The following is a 10,105-nucleotide window of genomic DNA, read 5'->3' on the forward strand; positions in this document are numbered from 1 at the left end:
ATTCCTGTGCTCAAGCAATCCTCCCACCTCTGCCTCCAGAGTAGCTGGGACTACAGGCCCATGCCACCACACCCGGCTTATTTTTAAAAATTTTTTTGTAGAGATGGAATCTCACTATGCTGTCCAGCCTGGTCTAAATCTCCTAGGTTCAAGAAATCCTCTTGCCTTGGCCTCCCAAAGTACCAGGACAATAGACATGAGCCACTGTGCCTGCTTCCCATCCTATGATGTTTTCATCCCTATTTTACAGATGAGGAAACTGAGACACAGGTTAGGAAATTTGCCCAAGGTCATGCACTGTTCCTGCAGGAGCCACCGTTCAAGCCCAGGCGGGCAGGCAGACTTTAACCAGGCTGAAGCCATGAGTGCCCCCTTCCCAGCGAGGTGCAGAGCCTGCAGGCTTGAGCGGAGAGGGAGCCGCGTCAGCACAGAGCGACCGCAGCAGTTTGGGTGGAGGCACAGCAGTGACCAAGCTGGAGGGCCGCCCAGCCTGGCCGCGTATGAATCTCCTCTCTCTCCTCCTACAGAGGTCCCCCAGTTTAGCCGCTCTCTGATATCAGAGAAAATCCTGCTGCGGCTGCTCAAGTACCCAGACGTCATTCAGGAACTCAAGTTTGACGAGCACAACAAGTACCACCCCCTCCATTACCTGTACACCCGAAATAAGCCGGCCGACTACTTCATCCTCATCCTGCAGGTGGGCACCACTGACGCTGGGCCCAGGTGGGCTGTGCCCCTGCCCCTCCCATACCACATTCCCCCCCCAGTGCCCTCCCTCCCTCCTGCTGCAGAGATGCTGCTTGCCCTGAGGACCACCCTCTCCTGAGCCTGAGCCTGAGCCTGCAGGTCAGGGCCCGGAGCTCCTCCTACACCACCTTCCCACCACCTTCCTGTTCCTCCCTCACTTCCTCCTCTTGCCTCGCCCTTTGCCTTCCCCCTTGGTTGTTTTTCTTGTCACTCTGTAACCCTGAACTCTGTGATTCCAGGGGAAGGTGGAGGTGGAGGCAGGGAAGGAGAATATGAAGTTTGAGACGGGTGCCTTCTCCTACTACGGGACCATGGCCCTGACCTCTGTCCCCTGTGGTGAGTCGTTGGGCTGGGTTTGCGCCACCTTCGGGGAGCTGGGAGGCATTGGTGGAAGGCAGTCCGATGGCTAGGAACCAGGCGGCTCAGGCATAGGGAGGCTGGTGAGGCCGGAGGAAGTGGCCAGGAAGAGCAGAGTGCCCTGCCCCTTTGGACGGGGTCCAGGGCCTAGAGGGGAAGAGACAAGAGGGGGATTTTGAGCAAAGACCTAGGGGCAGCAGAAGGCGTGTCCTGAGGTGGGGAGGACACCAGCCTGCCGTGGTGGAGGAGGACTGGGCAGAGGAAGGGGCATGTCGGGAGCCCCAGAAAGGGGATGAAGTTTGGTGTGATAGGAAGTGGGAAGTGGTCAATGGCCCTGGAGCAGGGGAAGCATGACAAGAGCAGAATGGACCAGCAGGGCAAGCCAGCCCCTGGGGCCCTCACTGACACAGGTGGAGAGTAGGAGGCAGGTGGAGTGGGTTTATGGGGCCCTGCTTGTGAGGACTGGGACAGGGAATCCAGGTGCCCAAAGTGCCCATCGCTGGGAGCCAGGCCAGGGCCTGTGTGCTAGGGTGGGCTACAGATGGTTTTGTCTTTTCGGGAGTCTCAGCCACATCTTTTGCTTAGAGGTCAGCTCTAATGGCACAAAGGCCTTGAGGCAGACAAAGGGGGAACTGGGCACCCTCCCCAGGGGTGTTATGGAAGGTCCAGGGAAGGGCCACTGTGGCCGCCCTGGCACCCTCTGCAGTTCTGGGTGGCTTAGGCTTCCCTGGCCAGAGGTGCCTTGTGGCCCAGGTACAAGGCCCAAGTCTCACCCGGCTTAGCCCCTCCCTCCATGAGAGCCCTCCGACCTCGGAAGGGTGGAGAGTGAAAGTCCACTTTGGTGCTGAGGAACAGGCCATGCTAGTGGGGTGGGTGGCTGTTGCAGCTCCTAGAGAACCTCTGTGCTGTGCCTGTCACTATGCTTTGAGAAAAAGGACCCCTGGGGTCCCTGGGGGGGCAAGGCAGCCATGAATATTGAAACTCAGCTCAGCTCATCCCGTGTCCTCTGTCCCTCATGGTGCAGGACAGACAAGGCTCCAGAGCTGGACTCCGGGGCAGGTGGGCCTTGCTGGGAAAACTGGGCCTGGAGAGGACTTGCCTGCCCCTCTTGAGAGTGCCTCTCATCCGTCCAACTCGGGGACATCTTGTTGAGAAGGGCATGCAGGCATGGGAGTCTTCTCCTGCCTCTCTGCAGGGATGCCTCAAAAGCCTGGCAGGGTCCTGGGCTCTGTCCCTCGACCCGTAGGCCCCCAGTTCCCACTTGGATTGTCCAGAAGGGAGGAGAGATGACTGGGCACACTCGGCAGCTGCTGCCCTTCACTGCCCAGGCTCGGTGGTCTGTCCTAAGTACTCTTCCCATCAGAGCCATGTCCCTTTCTCCACTGCACCCCATCTCTGCCTGAAGGAGCCTGGCCCCTGTCAGGCCTGCCTCTCCATCCTGTACCTGTGGCTCTGTGTCCTGTCTCCTGAGCACACACGTCACTGACCTTTTCCTCTTTTGCTCCAGTGCCTTCAACCCAGGTCGGGTGTCCGCCTGTCAAGCGGAATCCCCCGCTCTCCTGGCTCACAGGTAACGGGGCATGGCTGAAGCAGTTCGCACTGCCACCTGTCGCCTGAGCCTGCACATTGCAGCTGCATTAACTGCTCTCAACAGCTTCTGGGGGCATCTCACCAGGTCACACGTGTGGGCCAGCCTGACTTGGACTGGCTCTGCTTGGCCTAGAGCCCAGTTTCTGAGCAGCTTTGCCCAAGTCCTGGAAGGGTCATTAGTCTTTGAGAACACAGATCCATAGGTACAGATACACACACAGCGCACAGGCTGGGAGTAGAGGGTCGCTCCTAGCCCGGCCAAGTGTGCGCTGGCCAGCCTGCTGCCCTCCACAGCCCGGAGGAGATGGAGCCCTGCTGGTCAGCACCCCCTTGCTCCAGGCCACCCACAAACCTTGGCAGGATGACTTGTCAGCTCATCAGCTTTCTCTAGAAAACTGCACAGGCTTGCTTCCCATTCAGCTGCTCGTGTCCATGTGCCCGGGGCAGGAGCAGTGCGGCAGGAGTGCACCCGGGCTCAGACCGTCCTTTGGAAATTCCATCTCTATAGTTGCTAGCTAAATGATAGGTCTCTGTCTCGGTTTCCTCATCTGTGAAATGAGAACAATGCGTGTACCCACTTCATAGAGTTAAGGGAGGGTGAGAGAATTGATATGAAGTATTTAGTTAGAGCTCAATTATTATTATTTGTTTTTTCTTGATGACAACTAAAATGTAGCATTCCAATCAGAAAGTCTTTCTGAAGAGGCCAGATGCCACATGCTCTTTCTGGCCTTGGATATGTCACACCCCTGATACCTGTCCCAGGAGTCTGTGGTGTGGCAACAGTGTGGCCAGACTCATGATGTTTGGAATTCACTGAGATTCCCACAGGTGCTGAGGTTGTGGAGTTCACAGAGGTCTCGGAGGTGCTGGTTGTGCCATCAGCCCGTGGCCCAGGCAGGTTAGCAGCAATTATGAGCATCTTGGAGCCCTTGTGCCCCAACAGCCCTCAAACTTCTGTCAGTTGTTTCCAATTTGATATTTGTATAGTTGGGCTTTTTCCTTCTTAACTGTTCCAAAGCACACTTTGCTATTTTGACCCTCTGTTTAAAAATAAATAAATAAATGAAAAGGTAACTTAGAAGAAATCACTCCCTGTCCCTTTCCAGCCTCACCAGTGTGACCTCAGCCTCCCTCCCCTGTTCAGCACTTGCTCCTGTCTCACGGGTGGCCAGGAGTTCATGCACTCACGGTTGAAATCCTGGTGTTTTCATTTACTACGTGAACAGAGACGGTTTGCCCTAAACGTCCTAGTTAGGGCCACGTGCTGGTCCACAGAGCAGGTGTGCCTTCATCTGTTAATCCTCCTCATTATCCACATTCATGGGGGGGTCTCTTATAAATAACACTGTGATGTAAACCTCTTCATGCAAAAAGCTTTTTCTGTTTTTAAGATTATGCCCTTAGGATATTCTTTCAGAAATAGAATTGCCAGGTCAAAACCCCCCAGGTTTTTTTTTTTTTTTAATATTCGTTGTTTTGTTTTAATCATAAAAATAACATAGCTTATTTAGGAAATTGGGAAAATAGAAAAAAGTCTTTAGAAAATTAAAAAGCACCATAATTTCATTACTCATAGAAGAAAACATTTTGGTGTAACTAATTTGTGTTGGTTTTAAATTCAGTTCCTGTTTCTGGGGTGTTGAGCAAAGCATTAATTAAAATCATTCCATCATTCAAATTATTATTGTGAAATATTAAGTAATACCCATAATATTTCTTTTTTTTTCGGAACTTAATCAGAGATGTTACCTAAGTTAGGTGCTTGCACACAATCCTCTAGTGATCCTGTGAGCATTCCCTGTTCCTGTGTGAGGGACCACAACCAGTCCCAGAACAGCCAGACTGTAATTTCCTAGTTTATAAATGAAAACCGAAGCTTTACTTAAGCACACAATAGAGTACTACTCAGTTCAGCTTCACTGAGTTAAAAGCTGTGTTGGTCACTGAGTCACTCGGTTCAGTATGCTTGCTCTCTTCACTTGGCGATTGGCTAGAATAGCTAACTTAGTTAACTTGCTTAGTTAACTAAGCAAGTCAGCTTAGTCCACTTCCTGTTTGTTTAAAACAAGCCTGCATGCCTTCACAATTAACTTCTTTGTGCATTTCATGGTTTTTTAAGTGTTCTCAAAAATAAGAGTTAATGATATGCAATAAATAACACGTGCGGTTCCTTCAAAATAAGGAGCCCTTTCCTTCCTCATTTGACATTGTGAGGACCCTTTCCTGGATAGGGAGGCCTGTGCTGCCTCCAGTGGCAGGAAATGGCATGTACCACATCCACCCAGGCTCTGCTTCACATGAGGGGACCCTGGATCCTGTGAGTGGGACCTGCTGCTGCCCCATCCCTCTCCCAGGTGCTGGGGTGCAGACAGAAGTGGGGAGGACTGTGTTCCACGCTGAGCAGGTCACCTGAAGAACACTGTTTTGACCCCATAAGAGCATTTTAAGATATGACAGGGCACCACATGTGAGGGGGTATGTATTTGTAGCGAGAGAGTACAAACTATATATACTTAGTTTTCATAGGGCATTTTTATTTAAAAGTATGCAGTTTATATCACTTGTCATAAGTGGGTATTGAGACAAGGATAGCAGCTTGTCCTGCTAGGGTGATTATTGTGTTGCTTAACTGATTAGTTGGAGAAACGAGCAGTCTTGTAGCCATAAACTTTCTGTGTCTTTGGTTTTTATTTTTCGGTTGGTTGTTTTGTTTTGGCAGACTTTTTAATACTTGTTGCACAACACTTCTTCTAAACAAACTAACTCATTTGCTTTACAAGGTCAGATCTTCTACAGTTAGAGCATCTACGTGCTTCTGTTTGTCCCTAAGAGCAATTTCCTGGGCTTCCATGGGATGAGGGCAGACAAAAGGCTGCAAGTGGGCACCAGGCCTGACAGCCTCTGCTCTCCCTGCAGACCGCTCCCCAGCCCACCCCGCCCAGCTTAGTCGCTCAGCCTCCCTCAGTTACCCAGACCGCACAGATGTCTCGACCTCAGCAGCCTTGGCAGGTGGCAGCAACCAGTTCGGCAGCTCCATCCTGGGCCAGTACATCTCTGACTTCAGCGTTCGTGCGCTCATGGACCTGCAGTACATCAAGGTGAGTGTGTCCCTTGCCCTCATCTGGGCAGCACCATCTTCTTCATCTCTGCTCAGGAATCAGCAACTTCTTTCTTTCATCCACCAAACCCAGCACAGAGGGCCCAGACCTGAGATGCTGCTGCTGCTTGCTTTTGCTCCTGGCTCGTTTTAAGGATTTCTGGCGACTCTGCCTGGTCCTGTCCTCTCTTCTTAACTGGCAGCCTCAATCCTGGCCCCGTTTCCCCAGGCCTGGCGTAGGGTCTGCCTCTCAACTCCCGTCCATGAACCCATCTCTTCTTTCTGCAGGTAACTCGGCAGCAGTACCAGAATGGGCTGATGGCTTCATGCATGGAGAACAGCCCTCAGTTTCCCTCGGATGGGTGCACTGTGTGCACAGAGAACTGTGCTGAGAAGTCCGAGATGCCCATGGTGGATGAGACCACAACTCTTCTCAACGAGCGTAACTCCTTCCTGCACAAAGCCTCCCACGAGAGCGCCATCTGACAGGAGGGCCCGGGGTCCCCCGCTCACCCTGCGGGGGTCTCCCTAGTGGGCCCACATGAAAAGAGGGAGCCTGTTAGGCCAGAAAGGATGTAGATAGATAGCCTGTCTGACTGAGCGCCAGATGGCCCCCGTCTGTGGGGATCTGGCCTCCAACAGGGACCTGTGAACTGCTCTGAGGTGGCACCTGCCCAGCCCTGGATTGCTGGTGCAGCGGGCCAGCTACCATGAGCAAAGGCTGTTTTTTACTGAGAGAATTTCTAAACTAGGCTCATTGCTCCTCTTTTTAAATATTATTTTGGGAAGGGAAGACAGGGTTAAGGAACTTTATTTAAAAATTTTTTTTTTTCCAAAAACTTTAAAAGGGGAAGGGTCTCTCACCCCGGGAAGCAATAGCCATAATCTGCTCCCAACCATGACCTTCCAGCTTATGTCCCTGACTCAGGGAACTCACCCTTCCTCCTCCTCCTCCTCTTCCTCCTCCTCCTCCTCCTCCAGAGGTGAGATCCCAGAGCCTGCCAGAGGAGGGTTGTCTCCTGGGAGGAAGACAGCTCTTCCCAGGAAGCAAAGAACCAAATGGCGTTGAGATCAGCTGCCTGGACATGAATGCCACAGCTTATCGGACATCGCTGAGGCTGAGGGCTTCTGGGTAGCTATGATCAGGGACATGATAATCCCAGCTACAGAGAGGAGCACATCTGCTGCCAACTGCTGGACCCAGGAATCTCCCAGAACTCTGCTAACGGCCTCTCCTGGTGAGTCGGGACTCTACTGTAGACTCTCCCCTTGGCCTCCCCTCTGCCCCTTTGGACAACTCCCCCCTGTAATGGGGCTGACTCAAGAGTGTTAGGCAGGGTCTCAGACCTTTGTGATTTCTTGTCCCTGTTCCCCAGGCCCTGCCCTTACTTTTACCAAAGGTTCCCCCCCTCTCCGCCCGTGGGAGGGTGTCTAGTTAGAGGTGACTTGTCTGGGTTATTGCTTTTGGTTCCAGGAGTGAATCTGGTCATCAGCATCTGCGTTGTTAGCAGTTAATACCACCCCTGCCCCCCAAGGAGAGTCAAGGCTCAGTTGTTGACCCATGAAGCCCTTCTTTCCAGACTCTCTAATCCCAAAACCCCAGTCCCCTTGGGAGTTGGGGACAAGAGGACATGTTGGAAGCCACCTAAGCAAGTTCTTTATGTCCTTTTCCTCTGTGGCTGGCTGAAGCTCACCTGACCTTGTTCACCTGCTTATGGAACCCTGAGAAAGGAGGGTTCCACCTAAAGGCATGCAGCTGGCAGCCCCATTTCTCCACATCTGAGTGATCCTAGTGTGAAAGATCACACCAGCCTTTGCTGAAGCTAGTGGCACTGTGCCGAGAGCCCGACCCCCACATGAAGTCCTGTCCCAGCGCCTCTTCCCTGGGGCTGAATCACCGTGGAGGAGGCTATGGGACCCGGGTCCACGTTGGCCCTTCCCTCAGGGGCAACAGGAGCTGGGGCCCAAGATCCAGGCGAGTGAGACTTGGCAGGCTTCTGCCTGAGTATTGTTCATTCACTCCTTTCCTCACCAGTGGAGTCATCACCCCAAGTGCTCTGCTCTCTAGGTGCCTAGAGAATCCTAACTCTTGGGACCAGGGATTGTTTTGCACCAAGGATGCCTACCCCTGGCCAGTCTGAGGTCTTCCCTAGTCACAGAATTGACTCCTAGAAGTCTGGAGAGAAGGTGGTGATGCCCATGGGTTCTTACCTATAAGGAAAAGAGACACCAGACCTTTGTTCCTTGTTGAGGGAAAGCCTTTAGTTTAACCCAGGAGCATCTTGCTCCTGCGTCCTCATGTGTTCCTTAGAGGGCTGTGTGCTAGGTGGAGCAAAATGCATTGGCCCAAACCAAACAGGTGTGTATGAAGCAAAAGGGGCAGGTGCACACACTTCCACAGCTACCTCTTTGCACACACGGTTACTACCAACAGAGTGTCCCTCCTCCTCCTTCCCTATCGCTAATCACTTCTTACAGAGGGTCATAATTATTTCCACATATTACCAGTCCGATGACTTCCTCCTCCTAGTGCAATTTTTCACTTCCTATTTCCATATTTGGTTCCTGGGATGAGCCATACCCTGGAACTGGCCCACCCTCACGGGAAGGCCTTTGCAAATAGCATCCAAATGGGTAGGCAGGTCATGGCCGCCATAACAAGTAACTCATATTTATTTTGCATAAGATTTTAATTTGTATATTTTTGTGATTTATTTTGGCATTGTTATGAGTTTGACTCTCGGGGAGTTTTGTTGTTATGACTCTTGTGTCTTTTGTCACAAAACAATGATAATATTTGCTAAACAATATATGGAATTTATTTTTGATTGGTAATAAAAAATGAAATGTGTATAAATCTTGGCGAGTCTACAACTTGCCTGTTTGAGATCTGTCAGTGTTCAGTATCTGTGTAGAGATACACGTGGCTGTGGCTGGCTATCACTTGTGACAGGGCAAGGGGCAATAAAGGATTCTGGGGCTATTTAGTGGTGAAATGCAAGCAGAATTTATAAAATATATGTAATCAAGGCTATTGTCACAGGAGTTAGAGAGTGGTGGCTGTTGGTAGACATACAGGGCAAATGTGCCCAAGTGCCACAAGCATAAAACCAGATACCATATGGTCTTCTGCCTGCAGGTCCCGGGCGGGGCAGTTGAGATGAGCAAATTGCCCCTACTCCCTCCCTAGGGGACTGAAGGGCACTTGATCCAGAAGTATGACTGTATTGTTTTATAGAATGAAGTTGCCTTTTTGTTCACACTTACGGGCTGGTTATGGTTGCAAAGTTGGAGTGTTCATCCCCTGAAGAGCCCAACAGAGAGTGAGCTCGCTCCCGAAGAGGCAGCTGTGCAGACTCCTCCTGTGGTGTGCACAGGTGCTACAGGCTGGCTCTTGCGAGTGAGCCCGCTGGGGCTCAAGCCAGCTGGGCTTGACGGAATAGACAAATTGGGGGGGGGGTGTTTGAAGAAAGGGAGGCACATAGGTAGGTCAAAAAGGAGAGAGGATATTGCAGATAAAAGGAGTTACAAATGCAAAAGTTTGTGTATAGGTAGGCAAGAGGAAATTACTTTCATCCATCTGTTCCACACATTTAAGCCTCTACTATGTGCCGGGTGCTACTAACTCTTCAGTGAGTTTAATGAGGAAGACCCCCTGAGGGAGCCAGTTACACAGGGCCTTTTGATTGCTATCTCCTCCGCCTGGGACATTCCTCCCAAGTCTTTGGTGAGGCTCCCCCTCATTTCATTTAAGCCTCTATTGAAATGTCTCCATGAAGAAGACTTCCCTGACTACCCCATCTCAAACAGCATTGCCCCAATCCCTCTATCTATATCTTTCCTTGTTTTTCTCCATTGCACTTACTACCAGATATTAAAATATAGACTTGTGTATTTTCAGTTGTCCCTGCACTAGAATCTAAGCTCCACAAAGGTAAGGACTTTATTTTACTCTCACTCTAGTCCCAGCACTAGAACAGTACCTGGTACATTGCAAGCACTCACTGCAGGAAATACTTGTTGAATGAATAAAGGAATGACTCTTACAACACGTTAGTACTGGGTGATGGGGGGAAGCACATACATAGTTCCCATAACCTTGGCCTAACTTAGTCAAAAGGGTCAAGGAAGATCACTTGGAGGAAGTGGCATTTGAGCTAAGACTTAAGAGATGAGCAGGAGTAAGCCCATGAGGTCACACCTAATAGTTATGGGTTTAAACCTCAAAAATAAATATTTAGATAAAACACAGAAATGTCTTGAATGTAATTGACCTGTGAGTAAAATGGCCTGGGATGGCCACCGAGGAAC

At 50.9% G+C, this 10,105-nt stretch overlaps 1 protein-coding gene across 3 annotated transcripts in view; it reads left to right on the forward strand.

The window, feature by feature from the left end:
* The window catches only part of CNNM4 (cyclin and CBS domain divalent metal cation transport mediator 4), a 39,000-nt gene extending 30,349 nt beyond the window's left edge, over window positions 1-8,651 (forward strand). The window contains exons 4-9 of one of the 3 annotated variants that reach the window (XR_006734770.1): window positions 528-697; window positions 987-1,083; window positions 2,612-2,674; window positions 5,614-5,795; window positions 6,083-7,032; window positions 7,269-8,651. Coding sequence is in view for 2 of the 3 variants with exons in the window: in XM_045550148.1 (XP_045406104.1) it covers window positions 528-697; window positions 987-1,083; window positions 2,612-2,674; window positions 5,614-5,795; window positions 6,083-6,280 (710 nt within the window). In the remaining variant the exon portion in view is untranslated. Of the gene's footprint in view, window positions 1-527; window positions 698-986; window positions 1,084-2,611; window positions 2,675-5,613; window positions 5,796-6,082 lie in introns of all 3 variants that reach the window. The other 2 variants (XM_045550148.1, XM_045550149.1) reach the window with 2 other exon arrangements.
* The last annotated feature ends 1,454 nt before the right edge of the window (window positions 8,652-10,105 follow it).

The sequence above is a fragment of the Lemur catta genome, chromosome 4 (genome assembly GCF_020740605.2).
Source record: "Lemur catta isolate mLemCat1 chromosome 4, mLemCat1.pri, whole genome shotgun sequence".
NCBI lineage: Eukaryota > Metazoa > Chordata > Mammalia > Primates > Lemuridae > Lemur > Lemur catta.